The sequence below is a fragment of the Vulpes lagopus genome, chromosome 2, assembly GCF_018345385.1.
Source record: "Vulpes lagopus strain Blue_001 chromosome 2, ASM1834538v1, whole genome shotgun sequence".
NCBI lineage: Eukaryota > Metazoa > Chordata > Mammalia > Carnivora > Canidae > Vulpes > Vulpes lagopus.
This window is the reverse complement of record NC_054825.1, coordinates 170939645-170961594: the sequence shown is the minus strand read 5'-3', so window position 1 is coordinate 170961594 and position 21950 is coordinate 170939645. Positions and strand designations below refer to the sequence as shown.

The following is a 21950-nucleotide window of genomic DNA, read 5'->3' as shown; positions in this document are numbered from 1 at the left end:
GAGGCAGCACAGTTCCTGACCTGTAGGCTCTGAGCCTCAAGTTCTGTGTTCTGAACAGAAGCCGTGTGGGTGGTAGAGAGAACACTTCGGGGTGTGCAGAGCACCAATATATATCCAGCAGCGACCACAGTGACTACCCTCAGTGTGATCACTGAGCCCACAACCTCCTCCGCCCCTCCACTTGCAGAATAATCTCCTGCGGGGTGGTGGGGGTAATGGCTTTGACTTGAACCCTGGACACCCTCATCACCCTGCTTGTGCTGAGCCGGGGAGACACTGACAGACATGTGACCTGGCATCTCTGTGTGCCTAGAACACCTTTGCCCTTTGGCCCTGCCTGCTATCTGTGGGCAGGAGGGAACAGAGAAGAGGGAGACACTTAAGGCCCAGTGTCAGGGCTCTAGGGTGGGGAGGTGCAAGTCCAAAGGTCAGTAAGTAGACTTTCCTGGCTTCATGACCTGAGGGTTACCCAGGACACTCTATGCCCCGTGAGGACACCCAGGACTGCGGTCCTTCATTCTAGACCCTCCCACTAGATCAACAACATGCTGTCCCCTCCAGCAGCCAGCTTGTCTTGAGCTCACAGGCGCTTTTGGAGATGAGGTGAGGCCTGATGGAGCCCAGAAGCTCACCATCAGCTTGCACTCACAGTTCAGCTCATTAGAGCAGGATTTCCTACACCCTGACATCCATGTTGTCCCAGCTTTTAGAAAAACAAAGAAAACTAATTGCCGTTAATGACAGGGCTCTGCGAGTTTGGCGAAGACTCTAGGCCAGAGTGTGTATGCTGGGTTCCAAGGCTCTGGCCTTGCCTGGGACCTCTTGGGGAGGGGTGCCAAGTGTCATATGCCATGTCGAGGTAGTTGGTGTTTATTTTTAAAAAAAATCGAAACCCAAAAAATCAGTTGGGCCCTTAGATTTTCTGTTCTTAACATGGATCTTTCCTTCTGGCTCCACTCCAGCCTTCTGCTTCTCACAGCTGCATTTATTTTGCTCAAATGCTAGCCTGTAAATACAAGTAGGGGTTAGAGGAGAAACCTGGTGGCACTCATCAGTTTTCATTTGAAGAAAAACTCCGTCGAAAAATGTTCTCTGTTCCTGCCCAAATTGGTTCACTCCCAGTCCCTGTGACTGCTGGGCCCTGAGACAAAGCTGGAAGGCAGCCCACTGGAGGCACCCCAAGGGCTCCAAAATACTTGAGAGCCTAGCCCCTGCCTTGCCCCCTGCCCCTCCATGCAGTCTAGGCTGGAGCAGAAACATGGCTTCGTTATAGGGGCGCAGCTGGTGCATGTGTCACCAGCGAAGAGGTGTTCCCTTCCCCCAATTCCCCCGCCCCCACGGTCTCTCCCTGCGTGACTTGCCCGATGAGGGAGCTGCGGCCTCCTCTCCAGCTGGTGTCCGTCCTCCTGCTCTGGAGTGCCCAGCACTTGCGGGGGAACGCAGTGTAGATTTCCTGACTGGGTTGCCGCCCTTGCCCTAGGCTGGGAAGACTGCCTGGTTTCCGGGTCTGGGGTTCTGAACCCTGGGAAAGGGCCCCACAGACATTGTGTCCTTCCCCTGCTCCAGCCAACAGGCTATGCATGTCTCCTAATCCCAAAACTCTACAGCGGAAAGCTGCCCTCTGCCATTAGCCGGTGGCTTTGCTGTGGAGAGTATCTCTATTATGGCTCATGAGCCCCTCCCTTCCTTCTCCAGTGTGCCCTTGGGGAAGGCTGGGCCTCATCCTCTGGGTGATGGCTCTACATTGAGCCCATCCCAGAGGTTTCTGTTCTCCAGGGTTAGTGGACAGGGTCTGTCTCCCTGCACCTGCTGTGCTGAGATGTCAGGGGGATGGGGTGGGCAGAAGGCATTCAGGGGACCACCACGGCCCGTCCGGCTGGCAGACTGAGGGATGAGGCCACTTGCATGCAGTTCTCCTACCCAGCCCTAAACACATGGTGCCCCTGAATGTTACAGAGGTAACTTCTTTCTAAGCCCCTGAAGCTGAAGAACATGTGATACAGACCCTTTTCTCTCACTCCCGGAAGTTTGAGAGTGTAGTTGGTCTTCTGTTAAGAAAGCATGTCCCTTCCCAGCTGGGCCTATATCCCCGCTCTCCCTGTCCTGCATCATCTTCCACAAGGGTAAGGTGCTGGTACAGCAGACAGTAGTGCTCACGAAGGCAGGCAGAGAACAAGTTAACCCACAAACCCACAGTTTTATAAATGATGGTCAGTGTGTGAGGGGGAGGGCAGGCTGCTGGGGGGAGGCCCTGGGCTTGTACCTTCTGATTGATGGTTGGAGAAGCCGTTTCGGGGAGGTGACGGCAGAGGCTCAGAGGGTGGGAAGGCCATCTGATGAGAGAGTCCAGGGGTGCACTTGGTGGGTGGGCAAGAAGTGTGCGCTCTTTCGAGCAGGAAAGACCTGGCTTTCCGAAAGGACACAGCCCGAGTATGCCGGGGAGCAAGGGGCTGGGTCACCCCGGGCAGGGTTTGTAAGTGGGATTCAGGAGCACAGGCTTCATTTTAGATGTGGTAGAGCATTAAGCAGGTGAGCAACACAAATCCGATGTACTTTTTTTCATTTATTTTGTGCGTGTGTGTGTGTGTGTATATACACACACGTACATATACATATATATATTTAAAGATTTTTATCTCTAAATTGAGTGAGAGAACACAAACGGGAAGGGGCAGAGGGAGAGGGAGAAGCAGACTCCTCACAGAGTAGGGAGTCCTCAATCCCAGGACTCTGGGATCATGACCTGAGCTGAAGGCAGATGCTTAACCACCTGAGCCACCCAGGCATTCCCCACCCCCCCACCCCCGCTCCCCACCACCCCGTACCTTTTAACGTGATCTCCCTGGCTGCTGCGTGGTGGTGGGTTACATGAGGCACTTAGGAGGCAGTGTGTCGAGCTCTGGGTGAGACCACAGTGGCCTGGAGAAAGGTGAAAGGACGTGGACAGATTCTCAACAGACAGTAGTACTAGTCCAGCACGCACCTGCCAGTGGAGAGATGTGCCTGTAACAGCATGAGGGAGAGGCTGACAGACAGCTGGGGGTGCCAGCCCGGCACCTGGGATAAGCCTCAGGGAGGAGCAGTCTTGAGCTGGGTGAGAGAACAAGCTGGCCAGGTAGGAAGAGGCTTGTGTGGCCCACAGCACATGTGCAGAGGCTAATCAAAGCTGATCTACATAGAGGCAGAAGGAGTTCCCTCTGGCTTTAACAACCTTCTCACCGTCTGCCCCCTTCCTGCTTGCAGAGATTGTGGACGGCAATGCAAAGATGACCCTGGGAATGATCTGGACTATCATCCTCAGGTTCGCCATCCAAGACATCTCTGTGGAAGGTGAGAGCCCACGGATTGGCAGAGTACAGCCTTTTTGCCCCACCCTGCTTCTAGGTTGGGGCAAGTTAGATGACAGTGTTGGGGTTTTGTCTTCCTGCTTGAGGCCCTGCCCTATTTCCCGAGTCCCTCACAGGGCCCCTGCCCAGTACAAGAGTGGTTAGTGAGATGCTGGCCCCGGCTGCAGGGGAGGGGGGCCCCAGCAGCTGCCCAGTTCTGGTACCCACGCAGAACCCTTTGGCTCCTGAGGTCTCCGTCTCAGTGGACCCTCACACAGTCCTCGTCAAAGGGGCATAATTGGTCCCATTTTACAGTGGTGGAATCTGAGACACAGCAAACTAGTGATGGAGTCAGGCCTGGCCTGGTCCTCCCCTCACATCAGCACCTTCGTGTTTCTGTTTGACACTCCCACCCTCAGACCTTTGCCTCCGTGAACCTAGGGCCAGGCCAGGCCAGCCAGGAATGAGCTGCTTAACTTCCCTCCGAGCACTTGTGTGTGCCACAGCATGAGAAAAGTTCTCCCAGCCAGTGCGTGGAGGGAGCTCCTGCAGCAGGCCACAGTGGTGACCAGAACAGAAGTGTACCCTGTCCCCAGCACTCCCAGTCTGTCGAGCACAGAGCCATGTGTGGGGAACAAACGACCTGGCCCCCTCCCACTCCACTTCTCTGAAGCAGCCACATCTGGGAGACCCTGAGTGGGCAAAGCCAGCATCAGAGGCTTGTTTGGCACCATGTTCTGGCAGATAAAGGCACAGGCTTTGTGGTCAGAAACATGGCACAGGTTCAGGCCCTGGTGCTCTCCTGTCACTGCCACTTCCTGGGCAAGTGACTGCTCAGGGTTCTGGGTGCAGGTTGGTGGTTAGGACCAGCAGAGGCCTGCCAGTGCTAGGAACAGGAGGAGTTCTTACTACTGGCCGTGCTCCTATTCCGTCTGACTCCTGTCCTTGATCTGAAAGTATCCTTCGAAAGTATTTGAGCCAGTGCTCACTGTCCTTGTGTGTTCCTCAGAGACCTCTGCCAAGGAAGGGCTGCTCCTGTGGTGCCAAAGGAAGACGGCGCCATATAAGAACGTCAACGTACAGAATTTCCACATCAGGTAAGCACCCAGCCAGAGCATCCCAGCCCATTTCCTTCCCTTGCTGCTCCCTAGGACGGAGATCTATTCTGCCACCTACTCTGTTTTCCTGGTTCTGCCCCATGGGTCAGGGCCACCAAGGCAGGAAGTCACGTAGCACAGGCACTGGTCTCCCACAGTGGGCCATCTCCCTCCGCAGTGGGCTGTCCATTCAGGGAAATCTTGCAACGCAGTGTTCAGCAGGTTATGCTGTCCCAGTGGCAAGCCTTGCTCATAAAGTACTGGTCACACATCAGAGGCTGGTGTAAGTGTTTACATGTATTTACTCCTTAATCCTCACAACAATCCAGTGGCGTGTAGGTGCTGTTACTACCCCATTTTACAGACATGGAAACTGAGAGAGCAGGAGATTATGAAACTGGCCCACAGTTACACTGACAGTAAGTGAGAACTGAGATTTCACCCCAGACCATCCAGCACCAGCAGTCACACTCACGGCTTCTCTACCATTCTGTCTCTGGGCAGTGCCTGATGCACGTACACACACACACACACACACACACACACACACACACTCTACCTCAATAAATGGGAATTAACCATTCCTATGAATTTCCTGGGCCATCAGTGCTTGTGTGATGGTGAGAGGGCCTCGTTTTAACCTTTACCTTTCCATCCCCAGCTGGAAGGACGGTCTTGCCTTCAATGCACTGATCCACCGGCACAGACCAGAGCTGATCGAATATGACAAGCTGAGAAAGGTTTGCTTCTTGCATTCTCCTTAATGGCCCAGAGATACATTGAGTCTGACCCTGACCCTGGGACGCCTTCCCCTAGTTGGCATCTGTAGCTGGATTCTGTGCTCAGATGAGCTGGGAGAGCCTGTGCCAGCTATCACCAGACCCCAGGCTCTGATTCTTACCTCCCTTGCTCCCCTGGGGGACTATCTCCTTCTCCCTTTATGGCCATTGCGGCTGCCCACAGTTATTTTAGGGCCTGGCCAACCATGCCATCTAGCTCCCCTCCCTTAACCTTTTAGATTCTAGAAGCATTTTCTCTCTGCCTAACGGAGAAGAGTGGTAAGGAATTTGAAACTGTCACTGCTGGCAGGTGTTTCCCGTATAGGGTCCTGTTCTGATTTGCCTGTACAAGGCTTGTGATCCTGTAAGACCAAAGCCCTGCCCTGTAGGAGCTCCCAGCCAGTGGAGAAAGCAGGATAATGTGTCCAGAGCAGACCAGCCCCACAAGGTCCTGTACATGTGCTCAGGCTGAATGGGGGCAGGAAGGGAATAGGACCAGACAAGTGCTGTGGAGGAAGGATGACACATCTGAGCTGGCATGGTCAGGCAAGGGCCCCTGGAGGAGGGGACATACTCACTGGGGGTGGGGGTATGAGCCTGCACTTGGCCTGTTCATGCTCTGCCGAGTAACCCGATTGAGCTCTAGCTGGATATTGACTAAGGCACGTGAGGGAAGATCTTTAATTCTGTGGATAGTGGGGAGACAGTGTGAAGGATGCTTCAGGAAGGCTGGACCTTGGAAGCTCTCAGTTTACTCCCTCCCCGCCGCCCCCCAGTGCTCTCTTAGGTGTGGAGCACACATTTTCTCAAGTTGCAGGACAGAAGTCTTAATCTGGAGTCTGGAGGGCTAGAAAATGTAATAAAAGAGCACACCTGCATTTTCTCTGGAGAAGAGGTCGACAGTTTGCCCCACAAAGATTTCCAGAGGCGTTCCTTTGAGTGGGAGTTGACTGTACCTGGGTATCCCCCTCTAGCCCCGACAGCAGCACAGGGAGCTGAGAACTGCCTAAAGAATGCTTTTAGTCCTACCCCTTCCCAAAATGCTTCCCTTCCGGGCCAGCCTTGGCCCTGTGCTTCTACACCCTGCCCCTGACAGAGTTCTGCCTCCTTCCTTCACCTCCCTCCCGCCAGGACGACCCTGTCACCAACCTGAACAATGCCTTCGAAGTGGCCGAGAAATACCTGGACATTCCCAAGATGTTGGATGCGGAGGGTAAGCACATCCCTTTGTTCAGTCACCACCCTGTTCTGTGAGCATGTCTTGCAGTAACTTGAGGTTAGCTGGCGGTGCCAGTGCGAAAGGCTGAATGAAGCTGGTCGAGCCAGGGACAGGGTGCTGCCTGGGAGCCAGAGTGGGAGCAGCCCGAGCAGACCAGACAGGCTCGGGTAGGGCTGGGGGAGGACTGGGGGAGTGAGGGAAAGGAGAAGCTTGAAGAGGACGAGTTCTGGGGGCTGCATCTCTGAACAGAGCCCTGCCTGAGTCCTGCTGCTCCCCTGGAATGGGCAAGCCAGGTGGCCCTGGAGGGCTGGCTCCTGCAGACAACCAAGTCCGGAGCCCATCAAAGTGGAGTGTTTGTTTTTTCCTTTTCCGGCTTTGCTCCATTTCCCAGCCACGCACCACCCCCAGCCAGGACCCATGGCTGTGGCCTCTGGTGGCCCCTGGGCTTGACTGTCCGGCAGCCCCTGGAGGCCATTCTCAGAGAGAGGAAGTGGCCTCATTTTAATCCAGTTCCCACAGCCTTGGCCTTTCTAGAGACCACGGGGGATAGAGGGGCTGAGGGTGTGGACAAGCCCACTGGAGTCACCGGGGGTCACTGAACCCATTCTGAGGGTCCTTCTCCTGGGATGCCTGTGGCCTTGGGAGACTTTGGATCCCAGTGAGCGACCACCCCTCCCCCCGCCCCTACTTGGGCAGTTTAACCCTTGTCGTTCACTTACAGACATCGTGAACACGGCCCGGCCCGACGAGAAGGCCATAATGACCTATGTGTCCAGCTTCTACCATGCCTTTTCGGGAGCGCAGAAGGTACCGGGCAGGGCCAGGCCGGCCCACCTTGCCGCCACTGCCCAATGCCGCTGCTGCCTCTCGCCTCCCACGCTCACCTCATTTCTCTTGCAGACGGCAGTGGCCTCTCTCCGACTGGAAGCCACCCCCCCCCGACTCCAGGCATCACTGCCCATTTAGTCTTTGCTTACGCTATCTATTGAGTGCCTGATATGTAACAGACTCTGTTCCAGGCACCGAGGACACGGTAGTGACTGTGTCAGGCGGGATCCCTGGTGTCACGGAGCTTATATTCTGGTGGGCAAGACAGGGGGCAGGCATGTCCACAGATAAAGTCCTTTCATGTGCTGATGAGCACAGTGGAGAACATGGAGCAGGATGGCTATTTCAGCTGGGGGCCACGCCAGAAGGCTTCTGAAGGGTGCTTGGGATTTATGGCAGGAGCTACCGGATGAAGATCAGCAGGAAAAGCATCTCAGGCTGAGGGTAGAGCAAATGCAAAGGTTCTTTTTTTTTTTTTTTTTTTTTTAATTTTTTTTTTTTTTATTTATGTATTATAGTCACAGAGAGAGAGAGAGAGAGGCAGAGATACAGGCAGAGGGAGAAGCAGGCTCCATGCACCAGGAGCCCGATGTGGGATTCGATCCTGGGTCTCCAGGATCGCGCCCTGGGCCAAAGGCAGGTGCCAAACCGCTGCGCCACCCAGGGATCCCCAAATGCAAAGGTTCTGAGGCAGAAATGAGCTGGGCTAATTCAAGGAATAGCTGAGAGGAGAAAAATGAGGTTGGAGATGGTAACAGGGCCAAGATGTTAGAATCACAGTAGCCCGGGATCAGGAGTTTTATTCTAAGGGCCCCAGGAGACCACTTGGCAATCTATTCTGGGGTGGTAGGTGGTTACATAAGACATGATCTCACTGATGTTTGCAGAAAGATTGGTTAGCCTTTGACCCCTCTGGCCTTAAGCAAGTCTTCCTTTCTAAAGCCAGTAGCTCATGTCACAAAGCCAGCTCTGGTTAGGAAAGGAATCCTCCTATTTGGACTTCCCTCTCGCCCTCTACAAAACCTTAACGAAACATGCCCACACCGCCGGAGCCGGGGTTTGGCTTCCAGTCCAGAGCAAGCGCTATTCCTCCCGCATGAGCCTAGGGTCCGGCCCCGGCCGCCCTCCCTGCAGCTTTCACTCTCTCCTGCCTCTCTCTCTCTCTCTCTCTCTCTCTCTCTCTGCGCAGATATTGTAGGCACTCTGAGGCCAGATGAGAAAGCCATCATGACTTACGTGTCCTGCTTCTACCACGCTTTCTCGGGGGCTCAAAAGGTGAGCTGGGGCGGGAGCACCCCTCGCTGCTGTGGCTGGAGACTCGCCCTTGCTGTCCCCCTTATGTCCCCACCACCATTTGTGGTTGGAGCCCTGGCCAGAGGACAGGCCCAGTCAGGAAGGGTTCTCGTGACCATGGGCCCCCAGTGCCACCACTGAGCCAGCGCTGATCCGGTGCTGACACGCCATGGATATTCTCTGTGGACACAGCCCACCCTGTGGGGTGGTGGCATCCCAGTGTCTCAGGATGGTTGAGTCCCACCAGAGCCTCAGTTTGCACCCGTGCTCCTGACCCCTTGGTCACCCTACCCTTCTTTTATGTAGTCCACACTGGCCACTTTCCTGCAGCCCTGGCTGTGCTCTTTCACAGGGGAGCATTGACCATTTTGGCTCTCTTCACAAGCTCCTTCCTCCTCCCAAATGCCCCGGGAAAGGCTTGGCATTGCAGGTTAAATCCTCTCTTGGTCTGCCAACCCAGCCTGTCGGGCTCCAGTCTCCAGCAGGGCTGCTGACACAGGCAGAGCAGTTGGAAGTGTCTGTTCCCAATAGCAGCTGTCCTCTTCCACAAGAAGGTGTCTGGCTGCCCCTGGGGAGAGAGGCCTGGGCACCTTTGTCCCCTTCATCTGCCTTCCAGTCTCTGGTCTTGGGCAGTATCCGTGTATTCCCAGTGACTTGATACTTGTGTCACCAATTAAAACTGGGCAGGGCGGAGGAGGAGAAACTAGCTCTCACTAATTGGGCACTTACTACATGCTAGGCAGTTCTCCAATGACTCTGCCTGTACAGTTTCTAGGCGAGTTCTGTGCACACCCCAGGGCGGGTGGGTGCTGTTACCTTCATTTAACAAAGGAGGAAGCCAGAGTTCAGGGAGGTAAGGAGCCATTCCTGCAGTCACAGGACAGGGACTATACCACCTATCTTGTCCAGACCACCTTCTCCAGGGCCCCAGGCCCAACGGGGGCCTTCTGTGGGCGGTCTGCTTTGGTACCTCGTAGCAATACGACCTCGAATGAGTCCCTTCCCCTCACCTTCCCCATCTGTAAGACAGGGATCATCCCATTCCCTGTCTTAAGATTGTCCTGAGGATGAAATGACCTTAGGTTGGTAAAGGGTTTAGTTTAGAATAGCGCCCAGCCCCATGAGTACTCCGTCATTGAGCTAGTGGTCAGCAGCCTGTGGGGCTTGCCCCTGTCTACCATCATCCCTCTAGCCCCGTGGCCACAGAGTGAGTTTCGTGGCCTCTCACTATCTATCTGGTGTGTGTGGTTGGAGCTTATGTTTGGAGTGTTCTGCTGGGGGGCACAGGCAAGGGGAGCGAGGGTGGGCAGTGCTGGGATTCCTGGACTCACACCCAACCCGACTAACAGCACGTTTGCCGTGGAACTCACTACTCTGCAGGCCCAGGCCAGCCTCACTGCCTACCACTTCACCAAACTGCCCTCCTGGGCTGAGCACTGGACTCTGCTGTGGTGGGGGCTGGGAGGCCTTGAGGGATTTGTGGGAGCGGATACTGGCAGGAAAGCTCAGGCCAGAGCATTCGGGGGTTTTGGAGGCAGCTGGGCCCCTCTTGTGAGAGAGGAAGTAAAGGCCAGGCTGTTGGGAGCCAGCGGCTCACCAAGGGACGTGCAGCACTTGGGCTTCTCCAGCTGTGGGTGCGGCTTCCCCCAGCCTGTGTTTACTTCTCAAGACAGCAATGCGATGCTTCTATTATTGCTGCTTTTTGTCCTCAGAGACTCAATCCTGTCTCTTAGAAGAGTGCTCTCTGGCATTTGTTTTGTTTTATGAGCACAAGGCGAACTCCAGACCTAGCATGAAGCATGCCCATTCTCTCCTGGAGAGTTTATTTCTGGTCACTAAGCATTTGCTCCTTATTCCTTTGTTCACTCATTCATCAGTGCTGAGTACCTAAAACATCCCCAGCCCTGAGCTGGGTGCCAGGAATTCAGTGGTGAAGCAGAGCACTGGTGATTAGCAGCTCGCACCTTCATGGGTCTGCCCAGCAGGGTGGATTTGAGCGCTGGGGTGCCCCTTGTCTCTCTGAAGTCAGGGCTCAGGGACTGACCTCCACGATGCCCTCACAAAGCTGTGACCTTAGTTCTGTTTCCTGCACTTACTGGGGCTGGGTATTCATCGGCCGAGGCCCTCCTGAACCTCGTCTTTGAGGAGCACTGCCTGGGGCCATTGATGTGTGTCCTGCAGCATGATGCACAGTGTGTGCATGTGTGGGCACGTGTGTACGCACCTGATCTCGGCTGGCCCCCACTCACCTCCCCGTCCATCCCAGAAGCAGAGTGTTGATGGGAGAGGCTGGGCGTCAGTGCCCGCAGCCAGCGGGTCTGGAGCCATCCCCAAGCCTCTCTGTTTTCCTTCCCCACCGCTCTGTAGACCCTCCTCACTATTTCTGTTCCTGTTCTGTTGCCGTTTCAACTTCTCCTCTTGGACTCTTTCTGTGCTTCCTGAAAGGTACCTAGTCTCTTCTCTCCCCGTGTGGCACCCCCTCACTCTCCTTCTTCTCCACTCCTTGAATTTCCACCCCCACAGCAGGACAAGGCAGCACATAGTCCTGTAGTTCTGAGCAGAGACTGGTCACAGTCTTCACTGCTCCTGCTCTCCAAATCCCTGGCTCCCTTCTGCCCCCTGGATTGTGACTTCTGCCCAATGAGCCATTAACACCCACCTCCGAGGGGAGGATTAGGAAGGGGACACGTGTACTTTGCCTATGCACAGACTTCTTGGGGGCACCAGCACCTCCTCTGCCACAGCTTCCTGGTGCTGGCCTCTCTGCAGTAGACCTTCCCACCCAGGGGGAGACTCCTTCAGGGCTTGGCCTAGCTGAGGACCCCACCTTGCGTCACTACTCAGCCTTCCTCTCTGTGGGCCTGTTAATCCATTTTTGTCATAGTGTGAGGGGCTCCCTGGCCCCCTTCAACCCCTCCAGGGTCTGGGCCAAGGGATCCAAGGGGCCCAACTATCTGAGGGGCAGGGGGTGTGCCTTAGCCGTAGGCTCTGGGGACATCGGCAGAACCCATCAGGACACAGCTACTCAGGGTGCCATCTTGCTGGAGCTGTGCTTCTCTCCTTCCTTCCTTGGGGAGTGCTGTGTGGGCTATGGATGAGCCAGCTTATAGGGGATGAGCCTGGCAGGAGGGAGGGTCACTAGCTCCCAGGCAACCCTGACTGTGGTGCTTCCCCTGCCCAGGCCGAGACCGCTGCCAACCGGATCTGCAAGGTGCTGGCTGTCAACCAGGAGAATGAACACCTCATGGAAGATTATGAGAGGCTGGCCAGTGACGTAAGTCTGCTACTCACTCCACGCCGGGTGGCCCCACCAGAGCAGGAGAATTGGGTTGCCTCTTGTTACCCTTGGGCAAAGGTCATGTGACACTTGCAGAGGATTGAGCAGGTATGGCAGTGACACTTTTCTAGATAAGGGCGTAAGGTTCCAGACTGGACTGTGGCCAAGCCAGTATGTGACCTTTCAGGCGAGTCTCACAAGGCTAAGGGGTCAGGGCGGTGTGTCACCATGTTCCCTGGCTCCTGCAGTCCTGAGCTTGGGTTCCTGCAGAGGTACTCAAGGACAGAGTTTGCTGAACACCCCACCACCTCAGAAGTACTGGGGGAGGTCTTTAAAAGCTTCCCATGCCCTCACTATGCAATGATCAATTCTGTAGGATGGAGTAAGACTCCGGAGCTGATAGGGTGACAGGACTGTGGTTTGTCATAGGGGGCCATGTGCCAGCACTTCTAGAAAAGGATCTGTTGTCTCCATAGCAGCCCCAGAAGGAGGGAACTCGTGTTATCCCTTTCCCGAGGGGGGAAACTAGGACCCAGAGGGTCAGGGACCAGGCACGCAGCTAACAGTAGAGGAAAGAGCTGGGTTCAAACCCAGGCAGCTCCACTCCAGAGCCTGAACCTAGAAACTCAGTTGGGAATGTAGTACCTCTCTTCTGGATTCTGAAGCTCCTCGAGGGCAGTGGTTTGACTATTCTTTGAGACTGGTGGAAAAAGCTAGCAGGGCACCTAGCTGGCTGTCGGTAGGGCAGCGGACTCTTGATCTTGGGGTTATGAGTTCAAGTCCTAATTTGGGGCAGAGATTACTTAAAATTTTTTAAAAATTAAAAGAAAAAGCTACCATCTGTTAACCACCATTCTAACACCATGGAAAAGTTAAGATTCTATCTTGGAATCCCATTGCTTCCTAAGAACGGGCAGCTGGCACCATGCATCAAGATGTAAAGACCTAGATACCCCTCTCCTTGGTTTTCTCATTTTGTCAGAGCTTGACATTTGGGAACCACTTCTTCAAGCATATCTATACTGGGCAAGAACTGATTTTCCTCTCCTAGGATTGTTCTGGAATGTCTAGTTTGTTTGCTTGTTTGTACCTTGGCCTCATTGTATGAGTGGCTCATAAAAATACGTGTCACTTTTATCCCCCCAATTTTACTGTTGAATTTTTTACATCCTAGGCCCTTGAAGTGTATGCTGGTCACCTTTAAGTGAGCCCAGCGTGCTGTGGGCCCTGCCCTCGAGGCGCTTATAGCCCCTGAACAAGAAGCAGTGAGATGTCTCTCTCAGTGCTGAGTTCAGCAAGCATGGCAGCAGTGGGCCCGTGTGGTGGGAGGGGCACTTGAATGAGGCCACTTTGCTTAGATCTGTGGAAAAGGAAGCCCAAGAGCAAACACATGAATAAGAAGTGACCAGAGAATAGCGCACTGGTTCAGAGGAGGCACACACAGCCATAGAATCCCAGCGGGAATCCTGGAGAAGTCAGGCTGGGGACCAGGGGTGATCCCCAAGGCGAGGCCCTTGAAAACCCACATCCCTGGTGCCTGTGAATGGGGCCAGACCCCTCCAGCACTCTGAGACGTCTCATGGGCCCACAGCTCCTGGAGTGGATCCGGCGTACCATCCCGTGGCTGGAGGACCGCGTGCCGCAAAAGACCATCCAGGAGATGCAGCAGAAGCTGGAGGACTTCCGGGACTACCGGCGCGTCCATAAGCCGCCCAAGGTGCAGGAGAAGTGCCAGCTGGAGATCAACTTCAACACGCTGCAGACCAAGCTGCGCCTCAGCAACCGGCCCGCCTTCATGCCTTCCGAGGGCAAGATGGTCTCGGTGAGTGCCTGGGGCTGGCCAGCTGGGGCCCAGGGGGTGTGGCCCAATGCCCCAGCCAGCTACAGAGGAGCAGCTTCACGCCACCACCAGGCTTACTGTTTGGCCAACATAGGCTTTCTTAACTGGAAGGCATAGCCTCTGGGGTGCAAGGGTGTGGTAGGGGGGTTGCTTGACTCTTTACCACGTTCCTCCTCCCCTCATCACTTCCTGGAATTTTATAGTCATCCCCAAACCACACCTTATTTTGTGTGGCATTGTTTGAATTTTGACCCCAGTTGGCCATGATTCGAGGACGGCCACGTGCTCAAGGCCCCTTTTCAGAAGAGGGATGGTATTCACTGCACAGTCACCTGGCTCCCACAGCGCTGGCCATGGCATTCCTTCATTGTCACTCATTCATTTAATGCAAAAAATGAATTGTCCCCGGCATGTGCAGGGACCCTGTCTAGGCATGTGGATATAGCAAAGCAGAGGCTAGATGTGACCCAGCCCATCTCTGCTGCCTGCCTTGCCATCAGCATCCCTCAGGAAAGTGTTGCCCTGCAGGGCGCCCCAGCTCCCCTTTTTGAGCCTTGATCTCTCGTGTCCCCACAGGACATCAACAACGGCTGGCAGCACCTGGAGCAGGCCGAGAAGGGCTATGAGGAGTGGCTGCTGAATGAGATCCGCAGGCTGGAGCGGCTCGACCACCTGGCAGAGAAGTTCCGGCAGAAGGCCTCCATCCACGAGGCCTGGACCGACGGTATGGTCCTCTAGCTCCCTCAGCATTCCTGTCTCTCACACACGCACACATGTGTGCACACAGCCCCTTCTGTGTCGTTGATCTGTTTGTCAGGCCCTCTTTCCTGCTGCTTGGGGATGTGGCTGTCAGAAATGCTGCTTTGGGCTCACCCAGCCCCAGGGAGACGGAACGCTTCAGAGCAGAGTTGCCTAGTCTGCTCTCGCCTCAGAGAGTGTTTACAGGTGGGCCCCTTCTAGGTGGTCGGAGGCTGTCGTCCAGGAACACTGGCCAACCTTGTCCCAGCTCCATCGAGAAGGAAACCCTTGTCCCTCCACTGCCTTCCCTGAGGATGGTGCCGCTGCCAGGCTAAGGGGGAGAGGGGGACTTTCTGCCTGCCTCCCCGCGCCTGCACACTTTGTGACCATGGACTTCACACAGAAGAGCCCGTGTGCCTGAGCACAGTCCTTATGGGCAAGGCCAGGGAGCTGCCTCCTGGTTTGGCTGCCTGGCCTGCAGCTGGTGAACACTGACCCGCAACACCCACCCAGGAGCTCTTTCTCCCCTTCTGAGGCCCAGGCCCCCTGAAGAATGGCTTCTCCCAAAAGGGTGGCCAGCGGTGCCTGTTTCTCAGAAGCTCTGCAGCTGCCTGTTCCCTTGGCTCTAGATGTGGAATTCCATCATGTCCCTGGCCCTCGGTCAGGACCCACACAGTGGCTGAGATTCCAAGTCCCAGGGGTCTGAAAGCCTTTAGAATTCGGCCAGTGCCTGGGAAAGCCACGAGCCAGGACGCCTGTCCTCCCACTGCTGGCCACCTCCTTCCCGGGTGTGTCCTGCTGCCCCCACTCTGCCTGGCTGGTCACACTCTTTATGTGGCTTAGTGTGACATCCTCCCACCCCACAGTCTCCCATGAGGTCCTCATTGTGCCTCTGAGAGCTCCTCTAGCTGTTGGGCAGGCAGCCCCAACACAGGCCAGAGGCTGAGATCTACCTAGATGCCCCTGTATAGACCCTGCCCCAGCCCTGCCGGCCATGAACACACAAGCCTGCAAGATCTACAGAGCCAGGGCCCATGTCCCACACATCCCTGGCTGCAGTTCAGCCAATGCCTGCGTCACATTGTGCAGGCTACTGTTTTCTGGCAGCAGCTGCCAGCCCAAGAGAGATACCCTAATCCATCTGCTGGGGAAAACATGCGGACCAGGTAATGAAGAGTTGGCTCAAGAGTCCACTGGGCCCAGGGGTGGGGGCCACTCTCCATCTTGCAGCAGCCTGTGGATGCCAGAGGGAGGGTGGGGGGTGCCCTTTAGTGCATTTGTTCATTTATTTTTTCATTCGGCTCTTCCTGAGCCCAATACTTTCCCAGGGGGGGCGAGGCCCCTGCCCAGGGAACTCACAACCCCACAGACTCTGGCTTTTCTCTTGTCAGAGGGTCCTGGGGCGTGTAAGTGGGTTTTATAGCATCCGTACTCCATTCCTGAACTCCGCTGTCTCCTCCTTTCATCATCCATGTCCTGCTTCTCCACTGTCCTTCCATGGACTCTGGGCACCACCCCCATGCACTTCCTTTCTCGGGCCTCATGGCCCATGTGATCAGCTCTTCAGCCCCCACCTGGAGCTGTAGGAGGTCCTGGCAGGATGGTGTCCTGAGGCTGAGGGGTGTGGATATGATGGCCCACCAGAGTTCCTCTCCTGGGAATGACTAGAGTTGGACTTCACCCAAAAGGCGTTTAGGAGAGGTTGATTCAGTCTATAGCCAGGGCCCAACTGGTTCAGAGGCCTCCACACGCCCCTGCCCCACCCCTGCCTCCCTGCAGGCACTTTGGCATCTGGCCCTGCCCCTCACGTCAGCCTGGAGCCCCCAGGCAGGCTTCCCCACTCTCGTTCCCAAGACCTAAAGCTTCTGTCCTCTGAACCACTTAGTTCTGCAATGCAGGAGGACAGACTGACTCTTGGCCTCCTTTACACTCCTAGGATCCCACGCTAGCAGCCTCCTTTCTCTGGAGGGGTGGCCCCAGAGCCTGGGTTGAGCTACCATCATTCTGTGCCTCCTTCACCATCCCCCACAGCCTGCAGGGGCAAGGGTCTGTGTGGAGGCTGTGCAGAGGGTTTTGGATCGTCTGGGTTAAAAAATAAAAAACGAGCCTCTGTATCCCTACTGTGGCTGCCCCTTGGCCTAAATCCACAGCATCCATGGCCACGGGCCAGTCCTCCTGACTCTCCCCATTGCACCCCTTGCCAGCTCCCTTACTGAAACTCTGCTGAGGCAGAGAAGCAGTAACCTACTATTTCTGGTTCCCACCCTTGGGAGAAAGCAATTTGGTGAAGGGAATTGCAAGCTTGCCTTTGTGGTTAAGCCTCCTGCCCCAGGGCTGGGGCGGCAGGGCCAGTGGAGTCACTCTCTGCCGCCTCCTGCCCACCAGTGCCAGCCCCATCCTCAGCACGGCTCAAATGCGGATGGTACCAGCTCCGTGCCTGCCCTTCTCAAACACCACCTTATTGAGACTTGAGACTGGGCACTGGTGTAGGCCCCATTTTACAGATGAGGGAACAGGTGGGGAAAGGCTGCGTGCCATCCCACCACTAGGAGTTGCTACGCCAGGCAGGCAGCTGTTGGTCATGGGCTCCGACGCCAAGCTGAGCAGTAGGTCTCTGAGCTGCCACTCCAGGGGTAGCCCCCAAGGGAGCTTACCTGAAGCAGAGCACCTTTGGGTGCCAGGGTTCCCAGCTACCTTCACAGACTGGCCTTTTCTTGTCCCGTTCTCTGCAATACCACCGCATACTTCCAGGGCCTACTTGAGCTTCTGTCCTGGGGTATATAATTAGCCAGGCTCCAGGACTAATAATAGTGTTCTTCTCTCCCTTCAAAGGGCCTGACAATGGGCCCCACCTCACTGTGTGTAGAAGGCCCGTAGGGTGGCAGAGGACACAGAGGTTTGTGATAGGGCCCCACCCCGAGGGAACCTGGCCCCCATGTGCCAGGAGGCAGCCACAAGGGGTTGGGCCCATGGAGAGCTCTGACCAGAACACTCCCCCTTGCCCACACACCACTGGGGCATGGGCTGCAACCCCAGTGGGGCTGGTCAGCTTGTCCAAATGCTGACCCTCCACAGATGGGTGTCTACCTTTCCAGCAGTGGTGGCACAGTTTAGTTCCTACAGTCTACTGATAAAGAGCCCCAAGTTAAGAACACACAGGTTGAATTGGGGTATCTGTCTCAGGCCCCCCAGCCCCACAATGTCTCCCAGCTCCATCCAGGTGAGAGTTGGGTTTAGAGATCCCTTGAAAAGGCAAGGAAAACAGTTCTGGGGATTTCTAGTCTTCACAGCACCGTCCTCGTGAGGCAGGATGTAGAATCTGTATCCCGTTTTCTGGGGCTGGACAGCCCTCTGAACTCCCGCGGCCCTGTTGTCTAAACACCTCCTGCCCTCTGCCTGCCCCCAGGGAAGGAAGCCATGCTGAAGCAGCGGGACTATGAGACGGCCACCCTGTCGGATATTAAAGCCCTCATTCGCAAGCACGAGGCCTTTGAGAGCGACCTGGCCGCCCACCAGGACCGTGTGGAGCAAATCGCGGCAATTGCTCAGGAGCTCAAGTATGTGTGGTCTCGCGGTGCCCCTGCCCAGTGGGAGGGCAGCATCCCGAGGCGCAGCCTGCTTCTCGGCCTAAGTGGGGGGTGTCCCGCCCCTCACCCCCATCTCCTTTCAGGGGCCAGGGAGGGGCCTTATGGAATGATGCCTTTTGCCCTCTTGGTCTTAACCCCTAAATGAGAAACAGCAGAATCTATATTCTCAGGCCGAAGAGAGGTCTCTGATGCCCTAAGCTGTCGGGGTCTCTGGGCTCTACCTTTTGCCTGCCACACCAAGGAGAGCCCCCCCTAGCCCCCGCTGCTCCCACCCGCCCCTCCCTGGGGGAATCGGGCCGCACAGAAAGCCCATTGTTCTGCCCAGCCCCTTCCCTTGCTCGCTCAGAATACATTTATTGTACAAGCTTCCAGGCAGCCGGGTTCTTGGCTCCCCCTTCCCCGCCCCAGTCAGATAAACTTGTGCACACAATTAGTACACTGAACCTCCAGGAGCCAGTGAATGGGGCCTTATTCTACCAGCACAGCGGCCAGCAGCAGGGAGGGCCGAGGGAGTGGGAGGCCTAGGCCATTACTTCATGGAAAATCCACAGGCCTTGGAGGGGCGGCAAGGCTCCCAAAATAGCTGTCTGCTCAAAAATAGGATGCTTGGCTGGAGCTGCCCTTTCCACAGACATCCCCCCCCCCCCCCCCATCATCCCTGAAGTTCTGCTTATTTCTACGAGGCTGGGGCCCAGCTGCAGTGCCTGGTGGAGCCCCATGCCAGGCAGGACCAGTTTCTTCCCTGACTCACCCCCTCTGCACCGCCCAGTTGCTTTGGGGGTTGCCCCGTTCTTTCAGCCAGAGGCAGAAGTGCTCAACTGCTCGCCCACGGGGCCTTCACGGTAGTAGGAAGACAATTTCCCTGTTGGTCACTGTTAAGGGCCTCCCTTGGGGTCTCGCAGCCTCTTGTAGGGTTGAGCCTCTGTGCCCGGCCTGCCCAGGTGAAGGAGAGGTCACACATGCAGATGTCCATAGGGACCATGGGAGGTGGGGTGTGGGCGTGTTCCGCCATGGACTGGTGAGCCCCTGGAGGCAGACAGGAAGCCGGCTGGGGTAAGTGCTCGGCCAGCCTACCTCCCAGGCACAGAGGACAGATGTGTGGCACCCACTCTCCAGAGTGAGGCAGCAGGCAACTGCTGAGGTAATTTTTCTGGACAACAGCCCTGGAGGAGGAAAGGGCTGTTTGGGGGTGCTGTCTCTTCCCCCAAGGATGAGTCAGAGGGCCAAGTGCTGGCCAGAGTAAGCCTGAATAGACAGACCAGCTGAACGTTGGTGAAGAGCACCAGAGCTCAAAAACCCAGAGCGCCCTGTGTTCCACACACTCCTTTAATGGCCCAGCAACCCCATGTTATGGAAGGGGAGCTGAGGCACGGAGAGGCCGAGAGGCTTGCTCAAGGTGACACTGCTGGGGCGTAGTTGAGACGGGAACAGAGCTCAGGCTGCCTGGCCCCTCTCTGGAGCACAGCCTTGTGCCTTCTCCCAGTCCTTGCCTGTCCCTGTGTCCCACCTGCCTGGTGGAATCACAGGTGGTCCCTGGCCCCCACGTCCCGTTCCTTCCAGACTCGTTTGCTGCTCCCCATCCCTTACACCAGGCCCCCAAGATTTTGCCTGTACATCAACTCCCTGGGAACCTCCTTCTGAGAATATCCAGAGTCTAGAGCCCAGGAGGAAGAAATCTTGGAACAGATGGGAAGAAAGTAGGGGCAGGAGGCATGCTGGTGGCAGAGGGGCCAGGAACTGTTAAGGCACCCACTTCTTTCTTAGATGTATTATTAATTGCTAAGAATGACATTGCAGGCTCGTTACTCAGTTTTTTAGTGTTCATTAAAATAAATCCCTTTAATTTGTGTTGCTACATTTACCTGCTGAGTACCAAGGACTGCTGTCAGCACTTCACGTGCACTCAGTAACTGCATCTCTACATTGACCCCATGCCCATTTCACAGATGAGAAAACTGAGCTCGAGCTCTCTGGAATAGGGAATTCACGCCCCTGGGATCACACAAGTACAAAATTAGAGCCTGGATTCAGACCTAGGGAACTTGTCCCAGGAGTCCATTCTTTAACCAGTATGCTCTGCTAGACTTCTGAGTGACAAAATCAGTCCCAATACAGGTGTGGTTGAGGGCCACACTCTGGGGACCCCTGCGTTAGTGTGTCATGACAGCAAGTCTAAAGTAAGTGAGCAGGAGCCTCCCCCCACACCTGCCCCGCTTTGTCCCCCCTCCCCTCTACATTCCTCCTGTCTTGGGTGGAGGGGAGGCACTGAGGGGGGTGATGCAGAACGGATGACCTTGAATGTTGCCTGCTGCCTGCCGGGTCTCACCGCCATGTGCCCACCCACAGTGAGCTGGACTACTACGACTCCCACAATGTCAACACCCGGTGCCAGAAGATCTGTGACCAGTGGGATGCTCTCGGCTCCCTGACCCACAGTCGCAGGGAAGCCCTGGAGGTGAGGGACGACATCACCCATGGAGCTCTGTGCCCCTGTGGCTCTCAGGGCTGCTGGGGTTGTGTGGATGATGCCCAGACTCCCGAGCTTCTCCTGACCCACCCCGAGGGGACGCTTTCTGAGCCCTTGGTGCCCTGGACCAAGGGCAGGCCAACCACCTGCTCACTGACCACCATCCCTTCTCTGTCTTTGTCCCTGCCGACACACACCAGAAAACGGAGAAGCAGCTGGAGACCATCGACCAGCTACACTTGGAATATGCCAAGCGGGCAGCCCCCTTCAACAACTGGATGGAGAGTGCCATGGAGGACCTCCAGGACATGTTCATCGTCCACACCATCGAGGAGATTGAGGTCTGCTCCCACCCGCTTTTCTCTTGGGACCTCTGTGAGACTGGGCTGCCCCTTCACTCCTCTTCTCCTCCTTCCAGGGCCTGATTTCAGCCCACGACCAGTTCAAGTCGACACTGCCAGATGCCGACAGGGAGCGGGAGGCCATCCTGGCCATCCACAAGGAGGCCCAGAGGATCGCCGAGAGCAACCACATCAAACTGTCGGGCAGTAACCCCTACACCACCGTCACCCCGCAAATCATCAACTCTAAGTGGGAAAAGGTGGGTGGGCTTGTTGCTAGGGCTGGGCCGGGGCTGGCCAGGTGAGGAGCTGCCACCCTGACCACTGTTGCTTGCTCCTCCCTCCCCCCACTGTCCCCCAGGTGCAGCAGCTGGTGCCCAAGCGGGACCACGCCCTCCTGGAGGAACAGAGCAAGCAGCAGTCCAATGAGCACCTCCGCCGCCAGTTTGCCAGCCAGGCCAACATCGTGGGGCCCTGGATCCAGACTAAGATGGAGGTGAGGGCCCGTTGCCCCAGCCTAGAAGATCTAGGTGGGTCTCTCGGGGGAGAATAAAGAAGGAGTCACTGTGAGCAGGAGGCCGCGCGCCCCTTGTGCAGGTCCCCAATACTCCTGGGTCCCTGCTCTGGGAGCGATGACAGCCTCATAAGATTGGAAAGGGTCAGTGATTGTTGATGGAAATGGCAGCACCCTCCAGAGGGAAACTTGGCAGAGGAGTCAGGTAGGGGAGGGTTCGAGTCTCGGGTTTGCCATGCCCGCTGACCAGGAGGTCAGGTACAATAGAACTTCTGCCCTGAGCTTTCTCATCTGCCAGAGGGGTTGGAAACAGTCCTTTCATTGCCTCAGCAAATGTTTTGGGCCCTGCTCTGTGGCAGCCTCATTACAAGCACGGTGTAGCTGGGACCAGGGTGGTCCGAGTACAGACCCTTCTGGCAGGCTCACCTTTGGCACCCAGCCCTGGAAGGTGTGTCAGGAGGCTGATGGCAGCTCTGGGCACGCCTTAGAGAGTGCTCACTCCCTGCCAGGCACCAAGCTGGACGGGGGGGTGGGGTGGCACTGGGGAGGGTGTTGGACCCCATGCTGGCTGTGCCACCCGGCCACGTTTGGCCACGTTTCGGGTACTCATGCTTCAGGAGCACAGATGCTGAAGCTGGCCAGGC

General features: G+C 56.1%; 1 protein-coding gene and 1 long non-coding RNA gene across 5 annotated transcripts in view; one reads left to right on the top strand and one right to left on the bottom strand.

The window, feature by feature from the left end:
• Nucleotides 1-21950, top strand: part of ACTN4 (actinin alpha 4) — a 73240-nt gene that overhangs the window by 46360 nt on the left and 4930 nt on the right. For 2 of the 4 annotated variants that reach the window (XM_041735201.1, XM_041735191.1), the window contains exons 4-16: nt 3244-3330; nt 4336-4423; nt 5085-5163; nt 6334-6415; nt 8439-8524; nt 11724-11816; nt 13411-13641; nt 14236-14383; nt 17804-17954; nt 20331-20439; nt 20652-20792; nt 20870-21052; nt 21154-21288. In XM_041735201.1, the coding sequence (XP_041591135.1) occupies nt 3244-3330; nt 4336-4423; nt 5085-5163; nt 6334-6415; nt 8439-8524; nt 11724-11816; nt 13411-13641; nt 14236-14383; nt 17804-17954; nt 20331-20439; nt 20652-20792; nt 20870-21052; nt 21154-21288 (1613 nt within the window). Of the gene's footprint in view, nt 1-3243; nt 3331-4335; nt 4424-5084; nt 5164-6333; nt 6416-7142; nt 7229-8438; nt 8525-11723; nt 11817-13410; nt 13642-14235; nt 14384-17803; nt 17955-20330; nt 20440-20651; nt 20793-20869; nt 21053-21153; nt 21289-21950 lie in introns of all 4 variants that reach the window. The other 2 variants (XM_041735205.1, XM_041735185.1) reach the window with 1 other exon arrangement.
• LOC121479540 lies at nt 2-17630 on the bottom strand. Its single transcript, XR_005984747.1, has 3 exons — nt 17052-17630; nt 2826-2919; nt 2-1006 (listed from the first exon to the last, which is right to left on the bottom strand). It is a non-coding gene; the product is annotated as an uncharacterized LOC121479540 (long non-coding RNA).